Source organism: Bufo gargarizans, chromosome 2, assembly GCF_014858855.1.
Source record: "Bufo gargarizans isolate SCDJY-AF-19 chromosome 2, ASM1485885v1, whole genome shotgun sequence".
Lineage (NCBI taxonomy): Eukaryota > Metazoa > Chordata > Amphibia > Anura > Bufonidae > Bufo > Bufo gargarizans.
The window spans coordinates 58518139-58538110 of NC_058081.1; the positions used below are offsets into that span (position 1 = coordinate 58518139).

The following is a 19972-nucleotide window of genomic DNA, read 5'->3' on the forward strand; positions in this document are numbered from 1 at the left end:
CTGTCAGCATGATCCCTATGTAATAAAGGAGCAGGGGAGCAACTGATGTGCATAGGACAAGCAGGGGAGCAACTACACATGTAGGACTGTGCTGGTGGAGAATGCAGAGGTACTTTATGTATAGAAGGTGTGTATAAAGCAGGGCTATGTCAGTGTAACCAGTCTATTGTACAGTGTTCTGTGTGTAATGTGCGCCCAGTAGTTCTAGCTGTGTAATGGACATGTAGCAGAGCTGTGTATGTAATATGTGGGCGCTGTGTATGGCGGAACGCACATTGCCGGGTGTCCATGTTTTGCAGATCAGTCTTGCTCCGCATCCCAGGACGGAAAGCAAAATGTTGCGGTTTACTCTCCGGTATGGGAATGCAACCAAACGGAATGGAATGCATTTTGGAGCATTCCGTTCTGTTTAGTTCAGTTTTGTCCCCATTGACAATGAATGGGGACAAAACTGAAGCGTTTTTTTCCAGTATAGAGACCCTATGACGGATCTCAATACCGGAAAACTAAAACGCTAGTGTGAAAGTAGCCTTATCAGCGCTTTACTGCTCTGACCTTCTGACCACTGTGACCTGCAGAACCCGGACGGAAAGGTATCTCCAGCATCCCACAGACAGTCCGCACATGTGCTGCAGGGTGGAAGGGAGGGGGACACAGCGAGTTTACACTGGGTCATTAGTGTGTATGTATATATATATATATATATATATATATATACACACAGAAAACTATTCACTGCTTACCACACAGCAGCCCCCCATAGACATAGGCTTCAAATTCTGAAGGGGGGGGAGGGGGGGTTCCGTCCCTGCTCTTCATTGCCTAATTACTAATAGCCTATTTCTAAGGAGGCAATGGGAGGTAGGAGGTACTGAACCCCTCTCAGAATTTGAAGCGTATGTCTATATAATATCTTGTGTATATATATACACGCACACACATACATTATGTCTTGTAAGAGCTCTTCTTGCTCTGCTATGTAGATGTGTAGTGCAGGGATGGCACAGGCTCATCAGCTATACATGGCTGAATCTAGCAGGACTGCAGTTAGCGGCAGTTCTGCCATCTTAACCCGTTAGATGCTTCATGTGAACATAAACACAACGCACATAAAATTTACCCATATTGTTCTTATAAGGGCTCATGCACATGACCATAGCCGTTTTTGCGTTCTGCAAAACACGGCCACGGTGTCTGCATTCTGCATTCGACCTGCAAAAAATGTGGATTGGATGCGGACAAAAAGACGTTTGTGTGCATGAGCCTGTAGGTTAGTGCAATAATTGTACTTTTTTTAGGGGGGGCCCAATTCTGAGTTTTGCTAAGGGGCCCCGTGATTTCTATGTACGTGCCTGGAGCAACTGATGTGCATAATACAAGCAGGGGAGCAACTGATGTGCATAAGATGAGCAGGGGAGCAACTGATGTGCATAATACAAGCAGGGGAGCAACTGATGTGCATAATACAAGCAGGGGAGCAACTGATGTGCATAATACAAGCAGGGGAGCAACTGATGTGCATAATACAAGCAGGGGAGCAACTGATGTGCATAATACAAGCAGGGGAGCAACTGATGTGCATAATACAAGCAGGGGAGCAACTGATGTGCATAATACAAGCAGGGGAGCAACTGATGTGCATAATACAAGCAGGGGAGCAACTGATGTGCATAATACAAAAATGCAATACCATGGGAATTTTCTAGCAAGTAGAAGGGTGCAGATGGAAAGGAGTGTCAGTGTTTGTCGCCTGTAACCATGGACACACATAGGCCTGAACAGAAACTGTAGCCATAAAACTGTAGGATATTTTAAATAAAAAATATTAGCAAGGTTGCTTCGTTTTTGTATTTTGGATACGGGCAGTCTTTTAAATCTCATCTCAGTCTGCATTATTACCAAACAATAACAGTTTTGGTGCTTTTGTCAAACTAAAGAAAATTCACATGTAAATATCTTAAAACGCGAAACGGCTGTCGCCACAAGCTATATGCCTGAGTATGTTCGTCCGCCCCATGCCTGTACTGCTGACTGTTTTTTGAAGTCCGAAATAAAGAATATCCACTTATTTGGTGAGTGATGCCTATTTTTGTTTCTTACTTGGATGTATATTTATAAGACTTGGAAAAGTGCTGGAGCACCGCCTAAGGTGATATAGAGGTTTCCAGTCCGGGACTCGCAACAGCACTGAAGAAAGGGATAAGGAGCAGTGCCACCCCATCAGTGTCTTAAAATAATGAGTTAAAATAAAATTACAAACCTCAGTTTCCTTTGTCATATAGGATTTGGCATCATTTGCTGTGCATTTCTTAGGGTCATGCCAATTTCGAATCAAAAAATCAAAGTACTAGAATAAAATAATTAAAAAAAGGACACCATTATATATATAGATCAAGCATTGCATTGGCGATAGTGTGGGCTAGCAGCCAAAATACTGTTGATTTTCTGTACCCTATATCCAGCTACAAGAAAGAGCAGAGTGATTATATAGTGTATATTACCGTTAGGTTACTATTAGCAGTTATCTACATACAGAGGAATGCTGCGAGGACACAGATCACATCTTCCCAGCATGCTCCGATCACCAATCTGACAGATTGAGGTGCGTGAGATCATCATGATGTCACAGATTTTCATGAACATGGTCCACATGCCGTAAAAAAGCTTCCTGCATTCAGTTCCCAGTGCTAAACACACAAACCTTTTTTATGACAGGGAGCCTTTATTCCCTCCTTCTCATAAATGTCTAAAGTGTCTGGCTGTAAGGCAACTGGCTACAGCAACAGCCCTCCCCTAATGTTACGAGAGACCAAGCATGATACGCTACCAAATGGCAAGAACCTAGCCAGGCCTCCTTGAGCTGCGTTGTTGGCAAACAAGAGGGTGAAGAATTGGCCCAAGGGTCTACATCACTGATAATATGCACAGCTTTACTATGACCATTGCATATACAATTAAAAACACTTTTGAGATTTTAATTTTAGTATGTGAATTTGGGATTTTATATACTCAGATCTGTATATGCAGTACCCCAGAGAAGGAGGTATCTGCAAATAGTTTCTTATTTAGTGTATTGTATTGTTATGTAATGTGTACTCAGCCTAGCTGTGTATGGATGGCACAGCAGGGGTTAACAATCTTGGCTCAGCCCTTGTAGGAAGTGAGATGTGGGCTGGTCCCAATCCCAACCTCAGGTCAGTCTAGATTGGAGGAATTACCTATGCTTCTTCTTCTTAGGCCTTAAGCTACAGAGACTAACAGATCTCTGCATGAATGAGAGAAGGAGAAAGACAAAGAAGAGAAGTGGAGAACTTAGAGTCTGCATGGCCGAGCATTGGAGTCAGTAAGGTAACCTGCTGCCAAAAGCTGTCAAGACTTTACTGCAGTGAGGGAAACTGTTAAGATACCCTTCACACCTGGCCCCGACCTGGATAGTCGTATCTCTACAACCCCGTATCCCTAGGTGGACCTTGAAGGCACCATAGGAAGAGTACTTTTGTCTCCCATAGGTTCTGTTGGAGGAGATTTTAACAAGATAAAGAAAACAGGACCATAACTCCCACCCTTGCCTAAATCCATACATCGCTATCGGGGAGAGAATTGCACTGTGTAAAGTTGGAGCTGTGTCTGCTATAACTGGATGTACTACAACTCCTGTTTTGCACTTAAAGGGAACCCGTCACCAGGATTTTGTGTATAGAGCTGAGGACATGGGTTGCTAGATGGCCGGTAGCACATCCGCAATACCCAGTCCCCATAGCTCTGTGTGCTTTTATTGTATAAATAAACCGATTTGATACATATGCAAATTAACCTGACATGAGTCCTGTATGTGAGATGAGTCAGGGACAGGACTCATCTCAGGTTAATTTGCATATGTATCAAATCGGTTTATTTACACAATAAAAGCACACAGAGCTATGGGGACTGGATATTGTGGATGTGCTAGCGGCGATCTAGCAGCCCATGTCCTCAGCTCTTTGCACAAAATCCCGGTGACAGGTTCCCTTTAAGTAAAGAGAGACATTTGTTCTGCCACATCTGGCCTGCATACTGACTCCTGAACCATATGCCAGCCGTTGCACTCTACAAGGCCTGCCTTGCACCCATCCAAACATCTAACATCAAGGGTACCCCATCTACCATCAGGCAGGAGCCCCAGAATCAGGGTATGCTGCAAGGGAAGAAAGGGTGCCCCCTCTTTTCTCCGCACAAGCCCTAGGGAGCAACAGTGTGAGGAGAGCCACTGTGATAATCAGAGCCACTATCACTCCCATCCTCTGCCCCAGCTCCTCATAGGCTCGCTGCATATAAACCTGTCATTTATAATAAAATATACTATACCTTTAAATTATCCAGTTTATCGCGGTTGATTCCATCACAGTACAGCTGGAAAATAATAGAAATTTTTACCATAAATGCAAATAATTGCCAAAAAGTTGAAATCGAAGACATTAACGACATGTATTTAGTGATGAGCGAACTTTAAAAAAAAATTGGGGGCTGCTTTGCTGAATTTTACAACAAAAAAATTGCTTTGTAGTGAATAACTTAGTCACGAAGCGCATTTCTTTGTAAGTAGTGGGTGCAATGGCGGGGAGTGGGTATTGCGCCGCCCTCCATCATTGCACTCCTCAGATGCCGCGTTCATAGCTGATCGCGGCATCTGACATTTAATATTACAGTGTAACATAAAAAAAAAAATATTAAATCACACCGCCATCTTGATTGAAGATCTAGTGCAAAATCTCATTTGGCCCGTCATGATCTCATCATGTCGGCCGTCGTCGTCACTTCGCACGGGGATTTCTTGTAAGATCTTCAATCAAGATGGCGGCGGACGGCTCTTCGCGCTCAAACGGATGAGGTAAGTATCATTTTTTTACATTTTTTACGATTTAGGGAAAATCGTTTCGCTACCACGAAGTACAAGGAAATTCGGCTTTGTGGCAAATCAAATTTTCCCTGAAATTCGGATCGAATTCCACTTCCTCTGGATCAATTTGCTCAACACTAACTGTATTCTCACCTCAAGATAGTCGATGTCTGTTTCTTTTATGTCATTATTCACATTGCAAATCTGAAACAACACAAAAGGACAACATGTTCAGCACACCGTGGTATTTGGAGCTTGTTGAAGGAATGTTGGTCTCCATCCATTAAAAGCAGGGGCGTAAAGATCGCGTTCGCAGAGGGTGCGACCGTGACCGAGCCCGGCGGGGAAAATGGGAGGCCTGCTGCACTCACATGTAATGGGAGCGCTTTGACAGGGCCCGGCAGGAAGAGCGCTCTTCAAACATGAGGGGCCGCAGGAGGCAGGGGGAGCGCAGAGGCAAGGAAGGGGGGGGGGGGCGCACTCACCCGGCAGTTCTTGTCACTGCCGGGCTGTTCGTTTTCACAGTGAAGCAGGGAGACCTCTCCGCTCCCTGCTTCACTTTTCTTCTGAGCTCGGGCTCTCCCCCTGCTGGCCGCACATCACGCTGCTGGCTGTTGGAGGAGCGCTGAAGGCCCGGGAACGCGTCATCAGGGAAGAGGGTAAGTATGTGTGTTTTCCCCCATAAAGCTGCAGACTGGAGGCAAAAGGGGGGCAACAACTAGAGTGAGGGGGCACAAAAGTGGGCATCTTTACTGAGGGGGTGGCCTAATCTGAAATAACTACTGTGAGGGGGCACATATCTGGACATAACTACTGTGAGGGGACACATATCTGGCTTAACTACTGTGAGGGGGCACATATGTGGGCATAACTACTTTGAGGGGGCACATATGTGGCCATAACTACTGTGAGGGGCACATATCTGACCAAAACTACTGTGAGGGGGCACATATCTGGACATAACTACTGTGAGGGGACACATATCTGGCTTAACTACTGTGAGGGGGCACATATGTGGCCATAACTACCATGAGGGGGCACATATCTGGACATAACTACCATGAGGGGGCACATATCTGGACATAACTACTGTGAGGGGGCACTTATCTGGACATAACTACTGTGATGGGGCACATATCTGGACATAACTACTGTGAGGGGGCACATATCTGGACATAACTACTGTGACGGGGCACATATCTGGCGTAACTGCTGTGAGGTCGCACATATCTGGCATAACTACTGTGAGGGGGCACATATCTGGCATAACTGCTGTGAGGGGGCACATATCTGGCATAACTGCTGTGAGGGGACACATATCTGGACATAACTACTGTGAGGGGGACACATATCTGGCATAACTACTGTGAGGGGACACATATCTGGCATAACTACTGTGAGGGGACACATATGTGGGCATAACTGCTGTGAGGGGGCACATCTGGCAAAACTACTGTGAGGAGGCAGATATCTGGGCATTACTACTCTGAAGGGGCAAAAAAGTGGGCATAACTACTGTGACAGGAACAAAGTTGGGCATAACTACTGTGAGGGGCCACAAGGAGGACATAACTATTTTGAAGGGACCACAAGGTGGGCTCAATTACTGTGAGGGGCCACAAGGTGGGCATTAGTACTGCGAGGGGCCACAATGTGGGCATTGGTACAGTGTGGTAGCACTTAGGGGAAATGTCCTATATTGCCCTGCTATACATTGGCATGGCTCAGTCTTACAGGCCAGCACAGCGCCCCCTGCTGGTGATTTCACAGGGGCAGTCACCATCCCTTCCTTATGTGATTATTCTTTTTTTCTCACCACAGGGACCTTGTTCTGGATCCAGTAGACATCACGCCGACGCCAGTGACACCCTGGATGAGGTAGGACCAGATTTTATTAGGACTGGGTGAGTGTAGCCATGCATTGGGCTTAGAGCTCTTTAAGGTCCCTTTCACACGAGCGAGTTTTCCGCACGGGTGCAATGCGTGACGTGAACGCATAGCACCCGCACTGAATCCTGACCCATTCATTTCAATGGGTCTGTGTACATGAGCGTTGTTTTTCACGCATCAGTTCTGCGTTGCGTGAAAATCGCAGCATGTTCTATATTCTGCGTTTTTCACGCAGCCCTGGCCCCATAGAAATGAATGGGGCTGCGTGAAAAACGCATTGTATCCGCAAGCAAGTGCGGGTGCGATGCGTTTTTCACTGATGGTTGCTAAGAGATGTTGTTTGTAAACATTCAGTTTTTTATCACGCGCGTGAGAAACGCATCAAAACGCATTGCACCCGCGCGGAAAAAACTAAACAACTAAACGCAATCGCAGGCAAAACTGACTGATCTTGCTTGCAAAATAGTGCGAGTTTCACTGAACGCACTCTGAACGCATCTGGCCCCAATCCTCAACGCCCGTGTGAAACCAGCCTAAGGCCTCTTTCACACGACAGTATGTCCATTTCAGTGTTTTGCGGTCCGTTTTTCACGGATCCGTTGTTCCGTTTTTTGCTTCCGTTGTGGTTCCGTTTCCGTTCCGTTGTTCCGTTCCGTTTTTCCGTATGGCAAATACAGTATACAGTAATTTCATATAAAAAATTGGGCTGGGCATAACATTTTCAATAGATGGTTCCGCAAAAAACGGAACGGATACGGAAGACATACGGATGCATTTCCGTATGCATTCCGTTTTTTTGCGGACCCATAGACTTTAATTGAGCCACGGAACGTGATTTGCGGCCAAATATAGGACATGTTCTATCTTTAAACGGAACGGAAAAACGGAAATACGGAAACGGAATGCACACGGAGTACATTCCGTTTTTTTTGCGGAACCATTGAAATGAATGGTTCCGTATACGGACCGCAAAAAACGGCCCGCAAAACGGAAAAAAAAAACGGTCGTGTGAAAGAGGCCTAAGGCTGAGTTCACACGAGCGTGACAGATTTGGTCCGGATGCGTTCAGGGTGCGTTCAGTTAAACTCGCACCATTTTGCAAGCAAGTTCAGTCAGTTTTGGCTGCAATTGCGTTTAGTTGTTCAGTTTTTTCCGCGCGGGTGCAATGCGTTTTGATGCGTTTTTCACGCGCGTGATAAAAAACTGAAGGTTTACAAACAACATCTCCTAGCAACCATCAGTGAAAAACGCATCGCACCCGCACTTGCTTGCAGATGCAATGCGTTATTAATGCAGCCCCGTTCACTTCTATGGAGCCAGGGCTGCGTGAAAAATGCAGAATATAGAACATGCTGCGATTTTAAAGCATTGCAGAAGTGATGCATGAAAAAAAACGCTCATCTGCACAGCCCCATTGAAATGAATGGGTCAGGATTCAGTGCAGGTGCAATGCGTTCACCTACTGCATTGCACCCGCGCGGAAATCTCGCCCGTGTAAACTCAGCCTAAGGCCTCTTTCACACGACCGTTTTTTTTTTCCGTTTTGCGGGCCGTTTTTTGCGGTCCGTATACGGTCCGTATACGGAACCATTCATTTCAATGGTTCCGCAAAAAAAACTGAATGTACTCCGTGTGCATTCCGTTTCCGTATTTCCGTTTTTCCGTTCCGTTTAAAGATAGAACATGTCCTATATTTGGCCGCAAATCACGTTCCGTGGCTCCATTAAAGTCTATGGGTCCGCAAAAAAACGGAATGCATACGGAAATGCATCCGTATGTCTTCCGTATCCGTTCCGTTTTTTGCGGAACCATCTATTGAAAATGTTATGCCCAGCCCAATTTTTAATATGAAATTACTGTATACTGTATTTGCCATACGGAAAAACGGAACGGAACAACGGAACGGAAACGGAACCACAACGGAAGCAAAAAACGGAACAACGGATCCGTGAAAAACGGACCGCAAAACACTGAAATGGACATACTGTCGTGTGAAAGAGGCCTAAGGCTGGTTTCACACGGGCGTTGCGGAAAAATGTGCGGGTGCGTTGCGGAAACACCCGCGATTTTTCCGCGCGAGTGCAAAACATTGTAATGCGTTTTGCACTCGCGTGAGAAAAATCGCGCATGTTTGGTACCCAAACCCGAACTTCTTCACAGAAGTTCGGGCTTGGGATCGATGTTCTGAAGATTGTATTATTTTCCCTTATAACATGGTCATGAGGGAAAATAATAGCATTCTGAATACAGAATGCTTAGTATAATAGTGCTGGAAGGGTTAAAAATAATAAAAAAGTTAACTCACCTTATCCCCATGATCGTGTAGATCCCGGTCTGTTCTTTAGCTGTGGACTGAATGACCTTTGGTGATGTCAGATCACATGCTCCAATCACATGGTCCATCACCATGGTGATGGAGCATGTGATCTGACATCACCACAGGTCCTTTAGCCACAGCTAAAGAACAGACCGACCGGGAACTAGGCGATCATGGGGATAAGGTGAGTTAACTTTTTTTATTTTTTTTAACCCTCCCAGCACTATTATACTAAGCATTCTGTAGTCAGAATGCTATTATTTTCCCTTATAACCATGTTATAAGGGAAAATAATACAGTGAATAGACTGTCACCTAGAACCCATGTGTGGAAATCGCACCGCATCCGCACTTGCTTGCGGATGCTTGCGATTTTCACGCAACCCCATTCACTTCTATGGGGCCTGCGTTACGTGAAAAACGCTGAATATAGAACATGCTGCGATTTTCACGCAACGCATAAGTGATGCGTGAAAATCACCGCTCATGTGAACAGCCCCATAGAAATGAATGGGTCAGGATTCAGTGCGGGTGCAATGCGTTCAACTCACGCATCGCACCCGCGCGGAAATCTCGCCCGTGTGAAAGGGGCCTAACAAGAGCAGATCCTGTGGGGGTAATCCACTGCATGAAAGAGAGCCAAGCCCCGTTCCGGACAGCAGAGACACGGAGCATTAACATGATTGATAATGCTCTTTGCCTCTCTGGGATCCTTTTACTACAAAATCACGGTGACAACTTTATTTTACTGTGATTTTTTACTGTGATTATAAATCATGTTAATGCTCCGTGTCTCTGCTGTCCGGAACGGGGCTTGGCTGTCTTTCACGCAGCAGATCACCTGCACAGCATCCGCTCTTGTGAAAGAGCCCTTAGTGTAAAGAAAATCTGCCGCCTCTTTGTAAAAATGGGGGGGGGGGTCCCCGATCCAAAGTTTGCACTGGGGCCCATAACACTCTAGTTACGCCACTGATTAAAGGGATTCTGTCACCTGCTTTTAGCATTTTAAGCTGGCACCATCGCTATGTTGACTAAAGTACCTTATTTCCAGCAGTCTTCTTTTTACTTATTTTCGTTTGGTAGTTTTGATATAAAAGCGATTTTTATGTTATGCTAATTAGGGTCCAAGGTGCCAAGAGGGGCGTTTTTTTCACTCTCCGGTGCCCAGTGACGCCCCCCTGCAGTGCCGCTGCAGAGTGAAAAAAACGCCCCTCTGGGCACCTTGGACCCTAATTAACATAACATAAAAATCGCTTTTATATCAAAACTACCAAACAAAAATAAGTAAAAAGAAGACTGCTGGAAATAAGGTACTTTAGTCAACATAGCGATGGTGCCAGCTTAAAATGCTAAAAGCAGGTGACAGAATCCCTTTAAAACATTCACATATGGGTGTGTAGCCTCGTGGTAACGCATGGACCGTGGCTATTCTATGGCTATACTATCTATTGGTATAACATTTTTGTTGGCCTTATTGTTTTGATGGGGCTACTGATGATGGCAGAGTACAGTGCACAACTATCTCCAGCAGTCTCACAGAGTTTGATTGGAACGTAAGTATGCTGAACCAGCCCCTCCGTTGATCGGGGATACAGGACCCCTGTTCTAGTGATCGGCAGTGGTCCCAGCAGTCATACCCATACTATTCTAACAGTTATCTCCTATACAGTGGATAGGGTATAACTTTTTCTAACTGGAATACCTTTTTAAAGCCTTTGTCCCATTATGACCATCCCTGTCTATAAGCCCTTTAGGCCATATGGACACTGTAGAGTAGTGTTCCTCAACTCCAGTCCTCAGGGCTCACTTGCCGGTCATATTTTCAGGTTTTCCTTAGCAGCTGATATAATTAGTGTCAATGAATCAGGAATTACCACAGGTATTCATTCTGTAGGATATTTTCAAATCATGACTGGAAGGTGGGCACCAAGGACTGGAGTTGAGGAACATTGCTGTAGAGGACAGTGTTCCACGATTGGTTTCCTTCTATTAGCCAAAGAAAAGAGTAGACGCACAGAGCAACCCCCTTCCCAAAAAGACTTCTCGCGACCATCTATCCAATGACAACCCCACCATTCTAATGGGTGCCACAAAATACCACGTTTCACCTGTGGTGGAATATGTGGCCACCTGCAGCTCACTTGGAGATACCACTGGATCACTGTTGGGTCTTCATGTAGAAATGGGGTGGTCCAAACTACACATTCATTTTAAAGATGGGTGCAGGCATTAGGATAATAAAGGCTACTTACAAGGTGTGAGCTGAGGAGCATGGTTAACATGCACATCTTTATGTAGGCTTTTCTATCACCTTCCATATCCATGGAGCCTTCCGTGTCCAGCAGAAATACAGCGACCTGCAGGGATAAAGATAGAGGAGGCGCTTTCTTTTGCTTGAATTACCATAATTTGTTTTTAAAAAGTCAATTGCCCGCACTACCAATTATTCCAGTGATTTTCACCACTTGGAATTGTAGCTGAACACCACTCCTCTACACAATCTCCAGTAGGCATCAGAAGCTTCTGCACTCATTGGCATGGCTAGAGCTAAGAGCAGGAGAAGCTGACCATATGCAGAATAAAGCACATTACTTACTTTCTGTCCATTTCGTTCCAAGATGAAAGGTTTACTCCATATCCAAATCCCATAAGTAACTCTGTCTGTTCCAGGCTTCCAAGGAAAACCCTTCAATATCTCATCTTCTGCTCCAAGATCAAATTCCTTAGCTGTCTCCTACAAAGGAAAATAAGAATAAATGTATGAATCAGGAAGATATATTTATATGTTGTCATACAATCCAATATGATCCAAGCACATAATACACTAAAGCCTAGTTGCATAAGTATTTAATGGAGCTTTAGCATTACCACTCCCCACCAATGTGACTGTACCGTATGGTGCTATAACGATGTCCACCTTTTTCTCAGTTTTATCTGTATGTACGCCAATTTATTGAACGTATGTCTGCAATATTATCTCCCACCACTAGATGCCTCTGTAATACCGCAGACATGAACGGATATATGAAGGGCTGAAAAGCAGGAAGCCAGACAATGTGTGGCTAAGCCACATAGTAAGCAGAGTGGATCAAAGAGCTACTGTAGGCTGGAGGCATGGAGGGTTTTCCAAATGAACGGCCTGAGAAAGGGGGAAGCCCAGGGGAGCCTGCTGTGAGAGACGCAGCTTCGAAAAGATGAAAAGACGTGATATAATTTCAATGACTGCAGTAACCTTAAGTTCAGATCATAAGATTTGCCTGAGGAGATGGAAAACATGGCACAAGAGTACCACAGCCATGAGGGCATCAAACTACCAAATTTGAGACTTTTTTATGAACTCATAGTTGGAGTAAAGAGTAGATTAGTTTTTGGACAGGTTAATATGAATTTGCTGTGTTAGTTCCTGGATAATATCCTGCAGAGGAGGATGAGTGAGTGTCCTACACTGACTTCAGAGTGGACATTGTGGCACTGGAAGCATTGTTCCACAGCATCTGTAGGTGGGGATGAGGGATGTCCAAATAAGTGAGTGTTTTGGCACCTTGAATGATTGTATGTACAGCAAGATGCATCAAAGGGAACCTGTCACCAGGGCCGTATTTACAATTAGGCACCTGGGGGTACACGACTAGGGCACCAGGAAGTTAGGGGGCAGAGGCCCAATGCTTAATTGCTGCTGGATGGGTATATAACAATCTGGCGCTCCCAACTTTCATTAAATGATTGGTGTGCCAGGTGTTTATGTATCCAGTCTGATGGTCCCCCTCCTGAATTCAACTGTATCTCCAGGGCACTGTGGGGTGGCATTACTGTTGGGGGACATTACTGTGGGGCACTGTAGGGGACATTATTATGGGGGAACATTATCGGGGGACATTGATTGAAGCACTATAGGGGGCATTACTGGGGGAATTTTTTATACCGGGGACAGTATAGAGAGCATTACTGGGGACTTTTAATACTGTTATAATATAGGGTGCATCACTGGAGGCAATTTTAATACTAGGGGCACTATGGGCATTTTAATAATGGGGCACTAGAGGGTTTTATCGCTGGAGGCACTGTAAGGGCAATTTTTTGTACTAGGGGCATTTTACAGGACATTATTACTGGGGAAACTATACAGGTATTATTAATGGAACCACAATTGGGGGGGGATTATTATTACTGGGAGCATTTTGGGTGATATTACTATCATCGGGAGCATGACAGGGTGCATTATGATTGTTGGAGGCACAATAAGGGTCTTATTACTACTGGGGGGCATTAAATAGGCATTATTATTAACAAAGGCATTTTAGGGCCCATTATTACTACAGTATAGAATTTGAAAGTATTGGGGAGCACAGCGGGCACAGTATTGAGGTGGCAGCAGGATAACACTGTTAGGGCACCTGGAAGGGGAGTCTGTATTGAAAAGGTGGGGAGAATGATGGCAAAGTAAGGAATCTAAGATCTCTTTGTGGCAAACTCTGGAGAGAAGAGACGTGGCTGAAAGAAATTGTCATGGCGGTCTGGTCCTAAGGGAGAAGATAAGGAAACATGGAGAACATCTATATCAGAGGAAATATCACCGAAAGAAGCTGTCGTGGCGGTTTGGTCAGAATGGAAATAAGGTGCTGTATTTTCCTTAATGAATAGGCAGCATGCCGACAGTAGCGCTGGCTCTGTGCTGTGGCCCACCACTCACCTCCTCAGGCCCCTTCTTCATATCTTAATTAGAGACAAAACATGGACAGGATAGAACAGGACAGAACATGGCTCCTGGCACTGGCCACCACAGGCGGGCAGCTTCAGGGGAGGTATTTTGTGCTGCTGGGGCAGTATGCTGCTGCAATTACACCTTCTTGCTGCTGCAGTGCCGACGACAAGCAGGTAAACAGTGAAGAGAACACGGTGCTTGCAGGTGAGCTGCTTGCCAGGAATCGGACCCCCACAAATCTGATATTGATGACCTATCCTGAGGACTGAATTACTGACCAGAGAACTGAAGTGTGAACTCGGCCTAATCCATCTTCCATTCCACTCATTCTGGTCCTGATAGGACTTCAAACTTGGTGCCTAGGGCAGCACCAGATATCACCAACCACTTTGAGTACCTTACAGCAATGTTCACCAAGTCCACATGGTTGTTTTTGGTTACTTTGCCCAATGGCTAAAGGTCTCTATAAACGGGACAATTCAGCAAGTAATTGTAGGGAGGGAAGCGTTCCTTCCCAGCAATCGCCTGCTCATCAGTGGAGGAGACCACTGCATTTACATGCAGTGATCTCCTCCACATTATGGAGAGCAGTGATCGCTAATGCCATTGCTCATCCTCATACAAACTCGTTGTTTGCTGGCAGAAGAACGTGTTTAGATGGCCTGATCTGCTACTGGCAAACAACGATTCAGGTGCCTGCATAAACGCCCATTCATCGGGTAATCGGTGGCACATTTACACAGTCAGATAATCACTATGAATGCTCATTATCGATTATCTGGCAGATTCTTGTGTAAAGGACCCTTAACTTTACAGAAAAAAATGTTTTTTTGCTCTGGCACACTGTATGCAAATTGACCTTTTGAAGTCAAAGGGGCAGCGGACCAAAAACTCCAAGTCAAGCTTGATGCTGCTCCCTCCTCCCTCTTCAGTCTTGAAGGACCCCTAAGATCCAGCACATGTGCATTCATCTAGAGTTTTTGGCACCTGGACAGGGAGCCCAGCTGCTGTGTACTTGGCTTAAGAAGCTCACTGCGCAGGTGCCGAAAACACTTAACTAGTGACAGGTTAAATTTACAGGCAGTGAGACCTGCTGATGAGAGTGGACGTCTGGGCCTAGTCAGCCAGTGGGCTGAAGCAGAGGCAAGGACTGACCGAAGCCCGAGGTGGTGTGGAGCCCATGTAACTGCCATGGGAGATGATGACAGAGATAGAGTTGGGACTTAGAGAGCCATAGAAGTTGGCGAGTCCAAAATAAACCGATATGTCTACTTGGAAGCCAGTGGCTGCTTATTGTGCACAGAGCATTATAGTAACCCCTAGAGAAGTTCAGATCATATTAAGCAATGGTTGCTCCCACAGCCTGGTCAAAGTTCCAAGCAATACTCAGAGGGAGTGCATTTGGTTTCAATGAAGCAAAGGAAATGCACCTACAGTAATCGAATCAGTGAGAAACTTTATCACAAACCATTCTCTGTAGTGAACTGTCCTACTACAAGTACTAACGATCCAACGCCTAGAGACATAAACGGTTAACAAACTTTCTAAATCCAATTTTGAATACTTTGAGGGGTGTAGTTTTCGGCATAATTTATGGAGGGATAGGCCTCTCAAAGCCACTTCAGAACTGAATTGGTCCCTAGAAAAATAGGATTTGGAAATTTTAATGTCTAAAAAAAATTAAAGTATGATTTAAAAATGATGCCAACATAATGTGGATATATAGTAAATATTAATTATAACTATTTTATGATCTATGACTATCTGAAAAGTAGAGGAATTAAAATTTAGAAAATTGCTAATTTGTTACATTTTCATTAAACTTTGCATGTTTTGTATAAACAAAAACAAAATACATCGATCATAATTTATCATTAACATAACGTACTGTGTGTAATAAAAAAAACTCTCAGAATCTATTGGATAAGTAAAAGCATTGCAAAGTTATGTCAGATTTGAAAAATGGGGCTGCATCCTCAATGCTTTAAGCCAGGGATCCAGCTTCGGCACTCCAGCTGTTGTGAAACTACAATTCCCAGCATGCTCCATTCATTTCTATGCGAGTTCTGAGAAGAGCAGAGCAAGTTTGCATGCTGGGAGTTGTAATTTCACAACAGCTTGAGCGCCGGAGGTTGCCTACCCCTGCTTTAAAGGGGTTCTGCACTTTCATTTAACTGATGATCTATCCTCTGGATAGATCATCAGCTTCTGATCAGTGGGGGTCCGACACCCAGGACCCCCGCCGATCAGCTGTTTGAGAAGGCAGCGGCGCTCCACCGCAGGCCCAGTGACGTCACGGCTAGTATCAACTAGTTGATACAAGTCGTGACGTCACTGGTCCGGCAGCAAATAGTGAGAAGGCCGCGGCGCTGCTGGAGCGCCGCTGCCTTCTCAAACAGCTGATCGGCGGGGGTCCCGGGTGTCGGACCCCCGCCGATCAGAAGCTGATGATCTATCCAGATGATCTATCCTTTAAGCCTAGGCCATCAATATTGTTGTCCCAAAAAATATTGTAAATATTCATAGATACATCTTAGATTTTATTTTTTTTTTACATTTTTTTACGTTGTAAAAACACCCACCTTTTTGTACTATTTGAAGAGCAATTTTGTAGTATTCTAAATTTGAAGAAAAATGTTTTCTGAGGCATAACTTGAATCTCCTGGACCTTAATATGAAATCTGTAACAGGGTGCCACCTACCATGTGCCATTTATAATAGTGGTGTCTTCTTATGTGGCAGAGAGGCCTTCAGGTCCCATCAGGAACAAGGGCGACACTAGGGCCCATTTGCAACTGTGATCTCTGCTCTATCTATAGGGAAGGTAGATGTCTGGAGATATATTTGCGTAGAAACTTCCACCAGAACAACCTAAGGTCCTCTCACCTGGCTTTGGAGGGCTTTTATGAGGTAATTCATTAGAAAGGATTTTCCTCTCCGCCTCTCTCCGATCACACTTATCACGTAAACGGGGTATTCTTCAATCCTCCGACCCAGGAAACAGCTATACAGGACCCTCTCTTGTAGAACCAGCAGGCCATTCTCATCAACACTTACTAGCTGCAGGGGCTGAAGAAATAAGGAGGATGTTAGTTTTCATAACTTATGATTTGGCTGCAAAAAGAGAAAAAGAAAAACCTAAACAAATATGGAATCGGAGAGCTCTCCTCTAGCAGGAAGAAAACTGTCTCTTGGGTGCCACCTATGGGTAACTACCCTGTAGGACAATACCCAGTCTCCTCTTATTTAAAGGGAATGTATTGCCACAAAATGATATCTTGTCTAATTCAAGTTGTTATAGTAAACATACTTTTAATTTGTTAAACATATTACTTTCTGGTAATGTATGTTCTAATTGTCAGTGTCATTATCTTACTCACACAACCAGGGTAATTACCGGTCAATCACTTGTCATAATACGGTACCCACTATATTCATGAACTGTAACTTTTAATAAATATCCACATTAAGATACGCCCATTGCATAATACTCAATTCTTAAAAACATGCATGCATAGAGTGACCACGCCTAGACAGAATGATGTAAAGTACAAAAAAGAGTATCCAGATGTCTTGAGAGCGAAATATTCAGAGAACTTTGGAATACAAATTCAGAGGGAGACAGATACGGGGTCTCTTCCCCTAGGTATCCCTGTACCTCACTCCAAATTCCACCTGAGTATCCCTGGTTGACCCTCTTATATGCGGCGATGACTGCCCAGCTTCGTCAGGGGACACACAAAACAGGGCTACACTCATATCATTTCAAAAGCTCATCCCGACGCGTTTCAATGGCCCATAGCCAAATCATCAGGGGACTGATATATCCAAAAACAATAATAGCCAAACACTCAATAGCCCTGGTCACCTGCGGGCTTATAAATCAACAGATAGGAGGTAAAAAAGAGCAGTGATCATTCACTGTCATGATCAATACTTAGCTCTCCATGTGCTGATGTCCATGGTCAGGCTCACATCCCGTTGTCACGGCCTTTGCTGTGTGCGCCGTGACACTTGTGCCATGCTTACAGTTGCCGAAAGCAACGTGTTGCTGTTATGGCATGTGGTGGCAGTGTCTCGGCTTTGGCTGTGTGCGCCGTGACATGGTTGCTGTTGCCGGTGACAACGTGGTGGCTGGTGTGTGCACTCCTCCTTAAGTCCTTAAGTTGTAGCCTTCCAATGTCTGGTGCTGTAAGGGTTAACCCCCTGATTGGGTTAGTAAAACCTAGTGACCACACCCAATCAGGGGGTTAACCCTTACAGCACCAGACATGGGAAGGCTACAACTTATGGGGAAGTGCACAAACCAGCCACCACGATGCCACCGGCAACAGCAACCATGTCACGGCGCTCACAGCCAAAGTCGAGACACTGCCACCACATGCCACAACAGCAACACGTTGCTATCGGCAACCGCAAGCATGGCACAAGTGTCACGGCGCACACAGCAAAGGCCGTGACACCCGCCCTGCGTGTGGCAGTGCAGTGACAGAGTGAATGTCCATACGTGTGCAGTGTAAAGGGTAAGGAGAAAAGACCGTCAGATCTCCTTACCCCTGAGGGCACACGCACGGTGTCCGTGAGTCAGCGCTCCCTGTAATTTTAGCTTACCTGTGCCGTGGTAGTGCTCTTGTGCTGAGGCGCACACCCCCAGAAGTTGAGGCGCACACCCCCCGGAAGTCACGAGGGTTAAGGTATTTTCACGAAGTAAGGATTTTTGTTAGAACAGGTGTTCTAACAAAAATCTAATTATTAACAAAAAATTATAAAAACAGACTAATTATTAACCCGCCCACTAATACCATGTGAGCGGTCACATGGTTGGTCACTTGAGAGAACACATGACCTAACTAGTCATGTGACCGGCAAAGGTTTACAGAGGAGGCGCACCCGCATTGCCCGCACACATCCCCCATAGATAGAAGAGGAGACGGCGCATACAGACGGCACAGACGCGCCACCATAGTGATGTACTCAGGGGGCGGAGGAGGGAATAAATGGGCCAACCCCCCCCCCTCCTCTCCCAAGGTCCACGCTCCATAGATAGTTGCCATAGTACAGCTAGTACTGGTTTAAAAGACTGCGCAATTTAGACTGATAGTTTTAGCGCAATAAGGATATTTAAACAGCAGGTTACCAATCAATAAACTGATAAGGTATATACAGTGAAGCTCAACATAAATCAAATATTTTGTCACGGGGCCCCAGGGACAAAGGTAGGAGGGACAAAGGTTGAAAATGATAACGTTACTTGCAGAGGGATTTCAAATTAACTGTAGCAGCCAAATAATAACTGCTCATTTAAGCCCTTAGGTTGGACCGTTTTTAATTCAAATATCCACCACGTCTCCCTCTGCAATATCCTCTTGTCCCAGTCCCCTCCTCTTTTAAGAGGGGGAACCAACTCTTTTGCCATAAATTTCATTTCTGAGTAGTCGCCATCATGACTCAATTCAATATGCTTGGCCAGGGGGGTATCCCTCCCATGCCTCCTGTCACCCAGGTGTTCACCAATCCGTCTCCGGAATTCACAAGTAGTTTTGCCCACAAATTCCAGGCCACACTGGCAGGTCGCCTTGTAAATAACTCCCTTTGAGCGACAATTAAGAAAACGCCTGATAGTATACATTTTTCCAGTCACATTACTCGTGAACTCACGGCCCTGGGTGACAAGCGGACATGCAATGCAACCGCTACAATGAACACAACCACACACAGGCTGGAGCCACACTCCTGTTCTGTCTGTTGCTTCACTAAAGTGGCTATGAACAAGACGATCGCGCAGACTTCGGCCTCTCCGGTAGGTGATCTAAGGGGTCTGTGAGATCACTTTTTTCATGTCTGGATCAAGTTGTAAAGTTCCCCAATATTTCGATATCACCTTCCTCACCTCCTTCGCTGCACCATCAAATGTGGCTATCAAACGTATGGGATTGGTTGCATTCTGCTTTTTTTTGGGGTGAAGGAGCTCCGTTCGATTACTCGCACGGGCTCTCTGATATGCTCTCCTAAGGGTGGATTCCGGATATCCTTTTTCACAGAACCTTTCACGAAGGTCAACTGCCTGTTGTTCGTAATCGCTCAAAGTAGAGCAATTCCTCCTCATCCTCAAATATTGCCCAGTCGGGATACCCCTTTTTAGGGGAAAAGGATGGTGGCTATCCCAACTCCCTAAAAATATTTGAGGA

General features: G+C 45.2%; 1 protein-coding gene across 1 annotated transcript in view; it reads right to left on the minus strand.

Annotated features, from left to right (window-relative positions):
• Positions 1 to 19972, minus strand: part of LOC122929404 (RING finger protein 112-like) — a 55071-nt gene that overhangs the window by 17227 nt on the left and 17872 nt on the right. The window contains exons 3-8 of the mRNA XM_044282956.1: positions 16671 to 16853; positions 11679 to 11816; positions 11335 to 11439; positions 5030 to 5080; positions 4345 to 4389; positions 2261 to 2347 (exon numbers count right to left, since the gene is read on the minus strand). Of these exons, the coding sequence (XP_044138891.1) occupies positions 2261 to 2347; positions 4345 to 4389; positions 5030 to 5080; positions 11335 to 11439; positions 11679 to 11816; positions 16671 to 16853 (609 nt within the window). The remainder of the gene's footprint in view (positions 1 to 2260; positions 2348 to 4344; positions 4390 to 5029; positions 5081 to 11334; positions 11440 to 11678; positions 11817 to 16670; positions 16854 to 19972) is intronic.